The sequence below is a fragment of the Strongylocentrotus purpuratus genome, unplaced genomic scaffold, assembly GCF_000002235.5.
Source record: "Strongylocentrotus purpuratus isolate Spur 01 unplaced genomic scaffold, Spur_5.0 spur5_scaffold_7, whole genome shotgun sequence".
Taxonomy (NCBI): domain Eukaryota; kingdom Metazoa; phylum Echinodermata; class Echinoidea; order Camarodonta; family Strongylocentrotidae; genus Strongylocentrotus; species Strongylocentrotus purpuratus.
This window is the reverse complement of record NW_022145613.1, coordinates 9,721,304-9,737,945: the sequence shown is the minus strand read 5'-3', so window position 1 is coordinate 9,737,945 and position 16,642 is coordinate 9,721,304. Positions and strand designations below refer to the sequence as shown.

Here is a 16,642-nt window from a genome sequence, read left to right as displayed (position 1 = left end):
GTGAAGCTACATCGCGATGTTAGCTCACTAATGATTGACAGATGATGTCACAAGATAAAACGGAATAAATAAATAAATAAATAAACAAGATGAATGAGATCTGAAGCATTTTTTTTTGGGGGGGGGGGGGGGGGGGGTTGAAGATTAGCAGATCTGAGGATTTTTTTTGTAATAATTAAAAATCTATGAAATATATTTAGATGTTTAAATAACAAAATATGAGTTGTATGCAGCCCTTCACATCAACAGGAATCAACTTACATTTGGATTTCACCCAACTTTTACCTTGTATTCCGAGCTTTTTCACCTAGCTCTGAAGGGTTCATCTGGTAGAGTCCTACGCAATGCAAACGTCGATAGATGACATTAGTACGAACCGGGTGGACCACTAGAAGGTTATCGTCGCCTTTTCCAGGCTCTCTAATCTCAATTTTTCTCGTTAACCGCAAAAGATAGAAAAATATCCGATGGTATTTCATTGCTTTTCCTTAACAGCTCAAAGAAAAATACATCCATATAATTGTGAATGATAAACGTCATATATTTTGTAACGTAGTATGATATATTTAACGTATATATTATTTTCTTCAAAAAGTACACATTGTATCTAGAATGTTATTCCTTTATCTATATAAACACAGTTTCACGATTGGTTTGTTTCATTCATTTGACCTTGATGGCGCCATTTTGTTTTCTTCGCGTTCGTTTACAAATCACCAAGGCAACCGTGAGCAGCACTGCAGCGACACTCATCCCTCCCATCATCATGAAGACATCATCAAATGATCCACTGACGTCATAAAGGGTACCTGTTGTTCAAGAAGCAAGTTAGTATACATGGTAAAAATTTCATCGTTTTCATTTGTCATTCACAAAACGTCAACTAGTTCTTACAAAATTGTTGTGGCATCGGACTCCGATCGGTTTCAGACCCGGGAGGAAAACGAAATTGTGTTAACGACTCTGGCCTACTTTTAAAGGTACTATGTCCCATTCGCAGGCCAACAAATGCAAAGGTCAAATTCCAACGGCAGACCCTCTTACCGAATGGTCGTATGTTCTGTGCTGCACAAAGATTCAATCAGTTTAATTTTGGCCATTACAAGTAGTGGTTTACTGATGTAGACAAATGCTCATGTACCTGTTAAAGCTCATTTTATGTATGTTATTACCAAATAAAAAAAGATGTCAGTCAGTCACTCAATAGTGTCTGACAGTGAAGTCTAGAAGGTAAATCGGTTTCCTTGCATAATTTGAATACTAGGACACTGCTGATGTTTGAATTTCACAGATAGGACATACGTGACATATTCACAATTCCTGCAATGCTCTACAGGAATTGATGTTGGCTGCAAAAGGGACATAGTATCTTTAATATCTGCAATTATTTCCCGAAATTTTACAAAATTTTCTGCCAACAAATTATTTGAATGGATAACAAATCTCACCACTTGGGGTATGGTCAATCACTTATCTTGATGAGGTATTCAAGTTATTGGCTTCCTATTGCCTGGACTTATCTATTGTTCATTGAATCTATACCTTTGAAACACGATAAACATTTAATAATTTCCCCGTACGATTTTAGTGATAATACATTCGAAATATCAATGCCGTAACTATACAAGGTCCCTGTAATGCCCGCTCCACACGAGGTGTTAATATAGGGACTTTAGATTAGCACGATGAGAATGTGGACTGCTCGTGTGACACCCTTTTAAGGCAACGTGACGTCACTGTCAGTGCCTTAAAAGAACGTCACATTGCCTTAAAAAGATGTCACACGTCGCAGTCCACGTTCTCGTGCAAATCTAAAAGTCCCTATTTGCCTGACGTAGGAGCGCGCCATAAGGACAGGTGCGGTGAGAGTGACACCGAATAAAATGTGAATGCAAAGTCCTGCGAACCTTGCTTTGAATTTCAGGCCTATGATTGAACTATTTGTCTCCACTTGAATAGCGCAGGTAGTAACGCAATTGAAATTACGCCTCGTGTGCAACATGGCATTAAAGGGATCCGGTAACTTTGTCTCAGATTCTGAAAAAAAATCCTGGATTTAGCTCATGCTGCAATGATAATTATAAACCTTTAGGTGATTAGGTCAGTCAGGAACCCCATGACTTTTACAAGCCGATCGCCTGTCTGATTACCAAGATATTTATGATTTGAAATCGAAACCAAAATTTGCGTTGCCAAACGGTTTTCAACGGTGTGGACAATTGACGGAAAGGTGCACTGTATCCTGAAGGGTGATCCCAGGAAACAAATTATTCATGGATCGTATGACCATTTCCGTCGGCTAGGCTGGTCAGAAGATCGATTGAAACAGTCTGGCCTGTTTACTGAAGTCTCCAGCTAGGAAGTATTCGGCCCTCTCTCAAATCTTTCAAATCTTTCAAATATTTCTATGCTCAGCCTTAATGTTAATGGTTTAAAGAGTAAACTTGACACTGGACTTTTGGATTTATACTCTAAAAATGTTGATATAATATGTCTCACTGAAACAAAAACAGATACACCCGATCTTTTAAATACTTACTTGTCCGAATATAAATGTCATAGCATACAAAAGAGCTCGAATAAGCAGCAGTATGGTGGTTTTCATGGTATGTGTATTTTAATGGAAAATTCTATTTTTTAGTGTTCTACACGAATTCAGCCTACTCTCTCAGAATCCGTCATATGGGTGAAGGTGGGGAGTGAGCTTCTAGGCTTTCCGTTTATTCTTGGTGCTATTTATCTCCCATGTGAGGGATCCATTCATTATTCTCATGAGGTGTTCGATGATTTATGTAATGACATCGTTGATATTAAAAGTAAACACAATGCACCATTTTTTGTTTATTAGGGGACTTTAATGCCAGAACAGGGATGCTTGATGATTTGTTGGATGTAGATGATTTTGTGGACCAGTCCAGCCTAGGAGCTTGTGATGGTGACTTGGACATGTATGATACAGATATTTTTAATTCTCGTTCTAATAATGATACAGTTGTTAATAATAATGGCAAGAAAGTTATTGAGATGTGCCAAAGTTTTGATTTAAGAATTGTGAATGGTAGAGCAGGTAGTGATCACACTATTGGAAAGTATACCTGTTTTAATAAGAATGGTGGTCGTAGCACCGTTAATTATGCTATTATGTCAAAACGATTATTTCCATTAGTAAAAGATTTTAATGTTGATATTTTTGATAGATGTTTGTCTGATGTACATTGCCCTATTATGCTGACCTTGCAATCTGAAGATATTTTGAACAGTGATTCATTGAGAAAAGTCAAATTATCTCGCCTTTCAATGGAATAGTAATAGTATGTTAGACTTTAAGCAGCATACTAAAGATTATAGCGAGGTAATGCATAAATATGTAGATCAACTTGAAGCTGATGTTAATCAAGAAGGTATTGATATTTTTTATTCACATTTGTGCGATATGTTTTTGAGTACGGCAAAGGAAGTTGTAGTGTGTAAATTAAAGCATCATAAAAAAGATGGAAGTAAATCAGGTAACGGTCAGAGTAATCAAAGTCAACAGCCATGGTTTGATACTGAATGTAGAAATGCTCGGAAGGAATATTTGAATGTTAAAAATAGATGGAAGAGGAAGGTAAAATTGATGAGGAACTCTGATGTTCCTGTTGATTCAAGTAATTATGATGGTGCAGGGAAATCTTATAGGAATTTGTTACGTTGTAAAAAAAGGTTATATTTTCAGGACTTGAATAAATCATTACGTTCATTGCGGACAAAAAATCCTAAGGAATATTGACAGCTACTGAATGGTAAGAATGAACGTAAGGAGAAAGATATTGGAAATGTTTCATTAAAGGATTTTTAAAATCATTTTAGTCGTCTAAGTTATAAGGAGGTTGATGAACCAGAACCCCCAATTGTTATGCAAGAGTTATCTCAGGAAAATGTTTGTCTCGATGTTCCGATTACTTTGAAGGAAGTTGACACGATGATTAAGAAGCTTAAAAATACTAAAGCTTGTAGAAGGGATAGAAATGAGTTCCTTAAAAGTTGCCCCCTGGAGATTCTTCAGGTTGTAGTTAAGTTCTTTAATGTTGTATTGGATTCTGGTATTGTTCCAACAGAATGGTGTATTGGGATAATTATTCCTATATTTAAGAATAAGGGAGAGAATAAAAACCCTGATAATTATAGAGGCATTACTTTATTGAGTTGCTTAGGTAAGCTGTTTACATCAATTTTGAACTATAGGATCACTCAGTTTGTTGAGGATGAGAGTTTGTTAGGGGAAGAGCAAGCTGGCTTCCGGTCCAACTATTCAATCACAGATAATGTATATGTTTTAAAGTCTATTATTGATGTTTATTTAAAGAATTCTAAACGCCTTTATTGTACATTCATTGACTATAAGAAAGCCTTTGATTTGGTTGACCGTGCAGCATTGTGGGTTAAAATGTTTAGAATGGGAGTAAAAGGCAAGATTGTTAACGTTATGAGGAACATGTGCAGGTGTGCTAAATCATGTGTTGCTAACGAGGGAGATATGTCCAGTTTATTTACATGCAATATTGGAGTGCGTCAAGGTGAAAACCTCTCATCTCTCTTGTTTGCTATTTATTTGAACGATTTCCAACAATCTATAGGAAACTCGTACAAGGGCTTGGAATTTTTGAATACTATTATTAAAAATAAGTTACCTTTTGATGGTATTGAAATATATAAGGAGTTATTTTCTTTGTTATATGCTGATGACACAATTATTCTAGCAGAAACTCCTGAAGAGTTGCAAAAAGCCCTAAACGCAGTGAAAGATTATTGTGATACTTGGCACTCAACTGTTAATGCCAGCAAAACAAAAATTGTTGTTTTTTCACGTGGGAAAGTTAGAAGAATTCCAGAATTTGTTTATGATGGTGGTGTACTGGAAGTTGTTTATGACTTTGTATATTTAGGAGTGACGTTTAATTATAATGGTAACTTTAAAAAAGCAATTGCTAAACAGGTCACACAAGCTCGAAAGGCAATGTATAGTATGTTAGTAAAGGCAAAAAGGTTGCATTTATCTGTTGATACACAATGTCATTTATTTGAACACTTAGTTTTGCCAATTCTATTATATGGTGCTGAGGTCTGGGGCTATGAGTGTGTAGATCAACTTGAAGTTTTCCAAAGAAATTTTTTAAGAACGATATTGTTTGTAAATAAGTGCACACCTGACTGCATGGTTTATGGCGAAACTGGACGTGGTAAAATACTCGATAAAATTAAGTGTAGGATGATTGGATATTGGGTTAGATTAGTTAAAGGGAAGCAATCAAAGTATTCATTAATTCTTTTTAAGTTTCTGTTGCAGTTGCAAAGTGAAGGACAATGTTTAGTTAATATAAAGTCACAATGGGTCGAGTTTCTTGCAGACAGTTTTGACTATGCAGGACTTGGGAACGTCTGGTGAGCTCAAGGAGAAGGATATAGTGCTGCCTGGATTATGAATACTATGAAAACCAGGCTTTCTGACATATCTATTCAGGAATGGAGCGCAGCTACCTGGTCAAATCGTATTTGCACGAACTATAGGATGTTTAAGAATGAGTTGGTTTATGAAAAATACCTGCAGATATTATGTCAGAAGGAAGCAATGACTCTAAGTAAATTTAGATGCAGAACACATAGGTTACCAGTTAATAAAGGTAGATTTGATGCAAATGTAGTAGATGATTTGCAATGCCCACTCTGTACACCAACAGATATTGGTGATGAATTTCATTATATTTTTGTATGTCCATTCTTTCAAAATGAAAGAAAAATGTATATACCAAATAACTTGTGTGGTAGTAGCTTAAGTGCGTTGCACATGGATAAGGTTTTTAATACAGCTCACGCTTGCCAGCTAAAGAAATTAGCAAAATTTGTTAGAATCAATATGTCATATTTTTCAAAAGATTCAAGGGTAGATGGTAATACTGCAAATGATAGCTCACAAATAAGCAATGTTGTTAGGCACACTCGTAGCGGTAGGAGGGTGAATTGCCCAGTTCGCCTTGATTTGTAAATATGTTTATTTATTCATATTATCACATGTTTATCATTGTTCATATTATCACATGTTTATTATTGTTCATATTATCACATGTTTATTATTGTTCATATTATCACATGTTTGTCTTTGTTTATACTATCTTATTATGTTTATCAATTTTCATGTTATCACATGTTTATCATTGTTATACTATTGTTATATTGATACTATGTTGTAAATATGTTTGTACTCTCATACCCCGAGAGGGGGTCGATAGAGTCAATAAAATCTTACAAAATCTTCTTACTACAGTCTATTGGGGGAAACGAGTATGGTAAAACCGGTCACTCAAAGATTTTTTTTTACTTTTTTGAGGTACTTCTTAATCCTTTTGAAGCGCGGATTTTTTTTAAGGGCTTCAATATCACACCATATCACAGATACTGATAACACGTAGGGCCGTGCACCTCAAATTTAACATTGCTAAACGACGCCGTTAAAAGATAAGATGTCCATACCTGCCATGTATCCTGATGAGACGACTCCGACTCCAGTCACGAAGAATTTAACAGACAGCATGCTGTCGAAGTTCTCCGCCGATACGTACGTCACCAGGACAGAGTAGGTCGCAGGGAACCCCCCAAAGATTCCTCCACCAACGAAGAATGAACAGACTAAGAGGTGGACAAAGGAAGAACTAACAGGGTAGAGGAAGAAAGCCAGAGCAACTGAGGACATGTTGACGATGAAGATCGGAGCTCCCCAGAAGGGTCGGTAATGCAAGAGAATGGTTACTAATCCTTGATTGAAGAAGCCACCAACGGATCCTGCAATGGGTAAATAGGTCGCCAGGGCCTCGGGTAGATCCTTAGCCATTGCAAATGAGACAACGAATAAGATCCAAGCGACGTAGACTACTTCTATAAGGTACTTACATGGTAAGAAGAGTATTGTAAATGCTTTCTCATTGACCAAGACTCTCAAATTTAAAGAAATCCACAGGAACCTGGTCACTCTCCCGTACTTGGGCTCAATATTTTGTCTCAGTTCAGTAGCTTCCACTTGATGTTTTACCATGAGAGGATCGGTGTTCTCCTCTGATTGAGAAAGTTTTGTTTCACAGTTCCCTTCATATTCCGAAGATGGATGCGCTACCTCCATGGGTATTCCTGCTTCCAGTTCTTTGTCACGGACGTATTCCACGGAGGATTTATTCCTGCTGTCGCTAGGGTTCCGGAAAGTTACTGCGATTGGCACACAGTTCAAATATAGTGCACCAAGACATATAAGAGCGCCCTCAATTCCATATTCTTCTAGGAGACTGTACGTGATTGGTGGAAAAATCATGCCGCCAACGAGACACCCCAAGAGACACACCGAATTCACGAAACCAAATTTAACTCCAAAATATCGGTGAAGTACCGCGTGGGAGATTTGATTCATCGGGGCACTAAACAAACCTGTTCGTAAAAATTGAAGAAAAAAAAAAGGATTATCATGGAGCACTGAGGAGTGTTAAAGTCATCCAAAATTTAAGTAAACAAAAGGGTGAAAATTGAAAGATAATTAATCGAATAATTTCATATTAATGCTGATTCAGAACAACTTTTGGGTTACGAAGCTCTGAGGCAACAAATTGTACAGCAAAATAAAGGGATACGTACTTCTGAAACTCTGCTATTTCAAGATCAACAGATTCGTTGAATACTGTTTCCACACTTACTTTTTTTAGCACTTCTTTCTAACTTTATATGTAAATTTAGTTCTCAAACAAATCCTCCTTAATTTTCATAAATAGTTGTTAATTTCAATTGCTTCAAAACTAAATGATATCTCTATCTTTTCATTAATTCTACGTTGCAGGGTCTAATCGCATAATTTCCGGTAAGATTTTACTTGATTTAATTTTAGTTTAGGATTGCATATCGCACAACAGAAATGTGACAAATCGCACGATATTCCTATATACATTATTATTCATGTGAGTACGATTATGACGCATAAAGCCTCTTAAATTTCAAGTGATATCATATCAAACATTGATGGCAATGGTTATGAGGGTGCAAGGTCATATTATAAAAATTAATGCATGTGATCACCTTTTAGACTTTAGAATACTTGCTGTATCACTATTTTCATCTCATTTGTGCAGAATATCAACAGGTAATGTAAATATGAATATGATTATGTAAGTATGTGACTTCTCATTTTATTGTTTGTTTAAAAACAATAACTGTTGCTGACCTGAAATAGTTTTCTTATCTCTCGCTCTCCAGTTACAACGAAGTTTGTTTGGTTTGTTGCCTATTTCCCCCTAACTATAGTCATCAAGCCAACGTTTACAATTATTTTCCCTCTTATATGTTTCTTGTTGTAAATGTATTTATATCTGACGAATGAAATAAAATGAAATAAAATCAGACCTAGAAAATAAGATTATAGTCGATGCTATCATTTTGGGATCGCTAATGCTGAATATACAAATATATATTTAACATGACATCAAGACTGGGCAAAATGATGTCAAAAATTAGAGTTCACCAAGAAACATTTATATATAGTTGACTTGAATCAATGGTGCGAATATGAATTCTTTATCAGAAATGTACACAAAACAACAAACCGGTAAGAAACATGGCGACGCCGAACCACAGGGCTGATGTGGTAAAGGCTGACATGATGATGGCACCACTCGAAGCAACACTTCCCATAATGCATAGCAAGCGCTGGTTGATTCTCTTAGACAAGAAGCAGACTAGAGGACCTACGGCACAACAACAAAAAAGCACTGTAATTTTACGGAGGTGGATCTAGGATTATTGTTGCTATGATGATGGTACGTGGTAATGGCGGTGATATAAATGATGATCATGATCATGAGAATAATGATAATAATAATGATAATAATTGTATTATTACTAATATTATTACGACTACCATCACCATTACTTGTACTATTATTATACTTGTCAGAATAAGACAAACATGACGTAGAAAAATTTTAAGAAACAAGGCTGGTATGCTTAATTGAAAGATGAGTTCACTAAATTTATGCAAATATCATATTGGTCAGTCGATTGTGACGTATTCATAGACACTCTCCCGTCAACTCTCCCGTCTGCTCTACACTGATTAAAATGGAGCACCGAAACAATCCCTCCCATAGAGATTCGTTTTGGGATTGAACTATTTGGTGCTCTATGAATTCACGATTTGACAGTACTCGCGTATACTCGTGGTATACGGATAACACTACAGATAAAGGGGGCAAAATGCAGTCCAAAGTGCAGGGGCTATAGCTTGACCAAGAACACAAAGTGAACAAATATAACCGACCATATGGGGGTCAAATATTCTCCTTTGCAAACATATGAAATTTATTTAAAGATAAACTTGAGTTCTGGTCATTCGATTGCATTGTGAAAGAAAAGGTGTGGAATGGATCAGAAAAAGTTGATTATGTAGCATGTAAGTAATGGTGTGTATATGTATATGGGACTGCACAAACAGTGTCGGGGCTACTAACCTTGATTTCCTTATCTTTCTATGCTCATTACTCAGCCAGTATACATTTTCTACCCAAATCGTTTGGCAAATTTATTTATTTGTAATCTTGAATATTCAGTGTAAGTTTCATTTGATTCTATGAGAATTCATTTTCTTTTTTCAAACCAAAAGTCAAGTATATCTTTAATATATTAATCAAACAGGCATCGTTAAGGGGCTTGTATTGAAGGAGGAGCACATCGGATCATCGATAATATAGGCTATAATAATTAACCTCCTTCTTTTAAAGTTTTACAGTCCAAATTCTTTATGTTTTCGCGTTGCATCAAGGGGTTATAAAATTGCATAAGGTTCAGTCATGTAATAGTATAAGCCTAGACCTTTAAAATACAAAGTGAACGATCGATGATCTGGGTTGTATAGTGTCAAAGTAGTTTTGAAGAAAAAAGAAAACTCTGCAGAGGCGAGGTATTTCATAATCAACATGATATCGATCTGCCCGTTGTACTCTATTAACGTGATCATTCTGTGCATGGCCTTCATAGGCTTGGGTCTGTGAAAACGATTATATAACTACGTTTTGGTATTATGAACGTACTTACATGCCATGAAGAAAAGAGTGAGTTCCAACGACAGGATCAACCCGATGGTTCCGTAGTTCGTATCGAGCTTGTGAATGAGAGCCGGTATCAGTAGTCCAAACGACTTAAGGAGTCCCGTCGTGAGAAAGTCCAAACTGAGCTTGGACACCAGTACAACGTATCGCCACTTGTCCGTTGACTCCCCGCGATGGTCTGGGTTCCCTCTTTCTGATGCCATTGCGGGTTTTTAATTGCCCTATTTTGGTATACCGTATAGTGTTGTGGCTATACAAATGTATACCTCACTTAGGCTGCGTTTATGCTTGATTTTGAAGGTAGAATGAGCGATCGGAAACGCACATCGGAAACGCTTAATCGCAGTTCCACGGTGTAGTGTTTATGCTCACTTCTCTGGCTCCTCCAGGCAATCCTCCCTGTGTGGCCTTAATTGGCCTTGCAGCTGGATTCGCAACCTACACTGTGCATGCTACGTAGACCCTCTATAGAGGTCAGTGCGTTGACCCCATTTAAACGCGTTTACAAATTGTAAACGCATCTTTTTGTGAGTTTACGATCGGCGATCGTGATCGCCGTTTTGCGGTGATTCTACAAAAGTGAGCATGGACGCAACCGTGTTTTAAACTAAACGCGTAACAGATGCCTGATTCTGGCCAGAAAAAGTTAAGCATAAACTGATTACGTTGCGTTTTTCATGGTACAGTGTTCTTTTATTTAGTTGCATTAATTACAGGTCACCATCGGGCGTACGTTAACCGCTCTTCTTCTTCGACAGGCTCCCTAGTCAATGTAGAGACACTACAGATGATCTTCTTTAGGTGTAGTGTAGATGTATGTAGGTGCATTCAATATCGAATTCAACATCTGTAAGGGTTTTGCGTAGTCGAATAACAGGTAAATGTAAACTGCGCACGATTAAAAATCGAGTAGTCAGACAAAGTCCGTACTAATTAGAGTTGGCGGCGTCTCATATATTCTATTTGAAGCCTTACGTAAACAACTTTATCAAAACAGTATTGTGTGAGAGCCTGAGAGGTAGTTCCAGTCGGTTCTTTTCAATTCAATTATTCAACCCTCACGTACAGCCCGATGAGAAAGACAAATATGATGAATAATAGCTTCACAAACAAATTTATCATACGACTCCCGTAAAATTAAAGTAGCACGTACTGCACAGCGCGCTAAATCAAGGATTGGTACGTGGCTCTCATAGGACAACGCCTGGTCGGCTGTTCACCTAGTCCAGCCTTATTGTGGCTGCCTTCATAAATCTTTATATGAAGGAGTTTCGTCTAAACAATAAAATCCAACTATTGTTATTCACAAGGCACACCGATGAAAATTAACTCTGGAAACAATTTGCTAAAGTCCAACAAACTTCTGTTTTATTCAGCAACTCGTAAACTTTACTTTCATATCTTCGGTAAAACCTTCAGGTTAATTAATATCTCCGGTAAACCTTCAGATAACAATCTGTAATGATAATAAACAAACAAACAAATAATAAATAAATGTTTCAGCATGTACAGTCATGGTCAGGGCTCAAATTAATTTTTTGTCCACGGGGGCTCTTCCCCCCCCCCCCACGGGGGCTCTTTTAGTACTGACGGGGGCTCTTTTTTATACAAATATCCATTGAATTGGTACCTATGATACTCCTCAATTATTTGCTATTTCATCATTATCATTTCAATCAGCATTTTCCCTCTTACAAATTTACAAGCTACATAGCTGTTACTGGCCTGTGTATATAATATATACGCATACAACACTGATCTTTATGATGTCTTTAACGTGACATATCTTCTTCTCCCCTTGCAAACGAGAAAGAAAACAAGGTCATTAAAAGGGATTAAGCGACAAATAATGATTGCACTTCAAATTGATGCGAATATTAGTTTGTTTGAGTAAGCACTGCTATTCACCCGAATCTTCTTTGTAAAAACAACTTTTACAAATCTCAGCCATGCTTACTGAGTTGAGACGTTTCATTCAATGTAAAATACTCATTAAAGAATACACTTCTCCTAATCTGAAAGTGATCATACAACACAGTGGCAGATTTGCATGGCTGAGATTTGTAAAAGTCGTTTTTACAAAGAAGATTCTGGTGAAAAGCATTGCTTATTCAAAAAAAATCCTTGCATCAATTTGAATCACAATCATTATTTGTCGCTTAATCCCTTTTAATGACCTTGTTTTCTTTCTCGTTTGCAAGGTGAGAAGAAGCTATGTCACGTTTAAGACATCATAAAGATCAGTGTTGTATGCGTATATATTATATACACAGGCCAGTAACAGCTATGTAGCTTGTAAATTTGTAAGAGGGAAAATGCTGATTGAAATGATAATGATGAAATAGCAAATAATTGAGGAGTTTTCTTTTTGTTTGCAGGGGGAGAAGAAGCTATGTCACGTTAAGAAATCATAAAGATCAGTTGTATTATGCGTATATACATTTATGATACCAGAACAAAATGTTGATTATCAGAATGTCATTTTGGAATACCTCTATACAAATACCACATTGTCTTTAGCCCGTATGACCGTATCAGTATTAGTATCATCCAATATAAAGCTATTATTCTTTATTTAATTCAGTATAATGCTTTTCCTCAAAAATAGTTTTGCTATTTTTTTAGGGTTGAGACGCTAAGAAATGGTTTCAAATGTACATTACACGAACCCTGCATGAACCATTGCAAAATGATGGTGGTTCTCTCTCTCTCTCTCTCTCTCTTTATTTTAATCATGCATTATCAACTACATATAAAGCAGCAACCAAAAACTTAGGGTTATCTGAGATAGGTGAAAGTAAGAGTTAAAAAGAAAGTCATGCTAAAACGGCGCTTCACTCCCCCCCCCCCCTGAAAAAAATAAAATAGAGTAGTTCTCCTCTCCAGCACCCCCCCCCCCGCTTTAATATCACATTTTCACTTGGTAGCCCAAGGGGGCCGGGGGTGGGAGGAGGGGGTTAAACCCCCTAACCCCCCCCCCCCCCCCCGTAGATCTGCCCATGTTACCATATCATTCCACGACATCTTGGTCTTCCTCTTCTTCTCAATAGGGACTTTTAGATTTGCGTGGACGTGCACTGGCAGTCACATGTGACGTCCTTTTAAACACTGGCACTGCCTTAAAAGGAGGTCACACGTTGCAGTCCACGTTCTCATCGTGCAAATCTAAAAGTCCCTAATATTGATTTACTGGTCGAGGTTCATTATTTGCTGGTCATTCTCCATGACCATGTTTCTGCCCTTGCGCGATCGCCTCCAGCTCCAGCAGACATGGCGCGGCAGCGTGCACACATACCGCTACTAACGGCGCAGTAGGCCTATAACCACTGCTGTCGGCGGCACTGCACTGCGAGCTGAATCGGTAATAATAGGCCTATACTCATAAAACAAGAAATCTTGCACGCTAATCTAAGTTCCATTTCATTGGTTTAAGGTTTGAAAATTGTAACTCAATATTGTGTTAAAGTTATAACAGAAAAGATAATCTCTATTTTATAATTCCACGGGGGCGATTTTTAATTTTGCAATCGCCCCCGTGAGCAACCTGAAGGGGGCGATTATGTAGCTCACGGGGGCGAATCGCCCACCGCCCCCCTGTATTTTGAGCGCTGGTCATGGTTCAGTGGCCAAGCAAGGGCCTCGTAACTGTGAGGCCTCAGGATCAAAACCGTGTCGATGTGCTATATTAGTGCCCGTTTGTGGGGCATTAATCCTCATTACTGTCATTTATGACTTAAGGGCGTAACGTCCCCTAGTTGATAAGCATAGTAGCATACACATGCTTTAGCAGTCACGCAAAACAAAACTGGCAAATTATTATTCAATAAAATCTGAGAATGTATACTATAATCTAGACCTATTAGGAATAAATCATTGTCAAGTCGGGGTGAAAAAAAAAATATTCCAACTATATGTGCGACAGTGTATTATCATTAGACACTATGATAACCTACACAGCATACAAAGTATGTTTCTGCAGAGTTGGATTTTTAAGACGAAAACTGGCCCGTTACAGAATAACTTGACTTCTCATTGGAAATAGTTATTTACTTTGTGGCAAAATGTTATTCTAAATAAATTTTCCTTTCATTCTTCTAAGCTGCGGAGGGGGAAATTCAACTTGTTAAAGTATGTATATGCATAACACATATCTCTCCATTTACCCCCTTTGCATCGAATCAGTGATACTGCATCCAGAATTTTAGCTCCTTGAAATCTCGAAGAATGATAAATATGAAGAGCATTTCAAAATACATTGTCAACGTGCAAAGGAAACATTACTGTCGTTTTATGGTGTGGAGGGGAAGTTCAACTTGCGATTAATCTTTACCTGTGCAGGCAAGGCACCTCCGGCAATGTTAGGTTAAGATGTTAATGAAAATTCAAAACACATTTATTGATCTGCAAAGATGCCTATCTTTCAAAAGAAGCATTGTTTTAAAACGCAGGCTATTTTCTTAGTCTTTCTCTGGGGACATCGTTCCTGATTCGTTTCCCCGGTAATCATAGAATCCTCTGTGTTTATTCTTTTTTTAAAGGCCGATAATGTACATGTATATATTCATTAAAGTAAAATAAAAGATTTGCCAGTTATACGTATCTTGTAACTTAAAGATAAAGTAGATCTAGTTCTGGTCATGCGATTGTATTGTGAAAGAAAAGGTGTGGTTTTATTATAAAAGGAATCGTGAGACAAAAAAGGTGATCATGTAGCATTAGTAGGCGATTTCCCGGCAAAATTTGTATCATCACGTATTACTCAAAACATATTCTTTCACATGATTGGTAATAAGAGCTTCCATTTCATAAGTTCGAGAGGGGGCGTTTCCAAAACTGGTTTATACCTTTAGTGGTGTAGGCCTTTGAACTGTATACACAGTTTGGAGAACAACCTGGGGGGGGGGGGGGGTTGCACATAATCTGCGTTTTAAGTGAGGAAAGACAAGAAAATAACAACCATCACACCACGGTATCAATAGGCGATTAAACTTTCCAAACTTCATAACTTGTATAGGCCCGGATTAAAGTTTTAATTGCACGACGCCCGTCTGTGACGTAAGGAATAATGCATATTCAGATATCACTGAACTTGGTTCCAATATACGCTACCCAATTGGTGCAAATATTTTTTTTTGTAGAAAGATACTAACCATTGTGTAATTTAATTAACGTTGGAAATTTGGAATTGAATTGGGGCGTTGAAAGATGAATATGCCTACACGTTTGACGAAAAGTGCGAGGCAGTTTTCACTATCCTTGGGATCATAAACGTAAAAAGGAATTAAAATCAGTTCGAGAAAAGACGGTATAAGACAATGAAGCACAATTTAAGGCCAATCTAAGACGTATTCATAGTGAATGACGTTGGCCTCAATGTATGTAATTTGTTGTTCTCGTTCTTTTAAGGTTATCGCTGTTTCATTCACTTTTTTTTGCCTTTGACTTGTTTCAAAATACATCTGAATTGTATGCTCTACAGGCTATAATTAATGTAGTTCATCGCAGCCGCTGCTAGCTACACGCCCGAGTATGTGCAGCTCCAGCAATCCAAAAATACCGCGAAGAGTAATGTTAGACTCTGTCTCCATATAGCCTCTGTGGCCAGTTGCCATTATTTTGATGGTTCTATGTTGCCCATGTTGCAGGGTCACGGTGATTTCTTGCCATGACCGGCTGGGGACACGATATCAGGGAATCTGGACAACCGACCGACTTTATATAAATACATTTTTTAATTTTAAAAAATTATTATTATTATTATTGTTATTATTATTATTATTATTACCTTTTTTTGGGGGGGGGGGGGGAGACTATCTAATTTGTTTATGGGATCGACTCATTTCAATAGGAGCCATCTATGTGTATACATGGCTCTGATTTCAATGGTGAAGAGGCGCCCTCACCTGTTCCCCTTGAATAACCGATCTTGTATTATTGTGAAGGTTTTCAGGATTACACCATGTAATTCTTTCAAAGATATAAGAGCCATTAAAAGGGCTGGTCAGCTCAGATAAGAGCTCTTGGTTCTCTACTTTTCGATCAGAACGCTCTGTTCGGAACTTCATGGTATTAACCAGTGGGGGCTGGTGGCGTGTAATTAAAAGAATATTTCTTGTATTCGAAAGATATTCACCTATGCATAGATTCGAAGGGATTTACAGAGGAAAGTTCAGCTATTTAAAGGACTGATTAGACGACTTCTATAAAAAGATGAAAATGCAATAATTTTATCTAGGGTGCGTCTGTAGAGGGCGTTATATGCATTCATCATAGATTCATAGAGATCTTTCACAGAGATCTATATCTCTATATGGCATCATTCAGAGCATTCATTAAATTCGGTAAGCAGATAGATCCCGGAAGTACGATGGACATTACTATTGGAATTTTTAGGAAATAAATTGGCAGTGGAAACATATAAAAATGGGTGGAAATTGTGCATTTTGTTTCAATATATTTGTTAAAACTTATCTCTTTTGTCCTTCTTTCTTTTTCCCCCTCTTTTTTCGTTTTCTTCTTCCCTTCTTTCC

General features: G+C 37.3%; 1 protein-coding gene across 2 annotated transcripts; it reads right to left on the bottom strand.

Annotated features, from left to right (window-relative positions):
- Positions 1-650: 650 nt before the first annotated feature.
- LOC590453 (monocarboxylate transporter 3) lies at positions 651-11,305 on the bottom strand. Of its 2 annotated transcripts, none has more exons than XM_030974610.1 (4): positions 10,099-11,305; positions 8,613-8,753; positions 6,508-7,449; positions 651-809 (listed from the first exon to the last, which is right to left on the bottom strand). In XM_030974610.1, the coding sequence occupies exons 1-4, from the start codon at positions 10,313-10,315 to the stop codon at positions 664-666; spliced, it is 1,446 nt and encodes a 481-aa protein (XP_030830470.1). In that variant the 5' UTR covers positions 10,316-11,305; the 3' UTR covers positions 651-663. The 2 variants fall into 2 exon arrangements, with proteins under 2 accessions (XP_030830470.1, XP_030830471.1); XM_030974611.1 differs by having other exon boundaries at positions 10,095-10,184.
- Between the last annotated feature and the right edge of the window lie 5,337 nt (positions 11,306-16,642).

Bases quoted from the DNA above. Each gene is read 5' to 3' on its own strand.
- LOC590453 (XM_030974610.1), bottom strand. From the start codon at position 10,315: ATGGCATCAGAAAGAGGGAACCCAGACCATCGCGGGGAGTCAACGGAC. The intron at 8,754-10,098 runs GTAAGTACGTTC...GTTGTGCCGTAG, and splicing joins CACTCTTTTCTTCATGGCAT to GTCCTCTAGTCTGCTTCTTG. The intron at 810-6,507 runs GTATGGACATCT...CTTGAACAACAG, and splicing joins CTCATCAGGATACATGGCAG to GTACCCTTTATGACGTCAGT.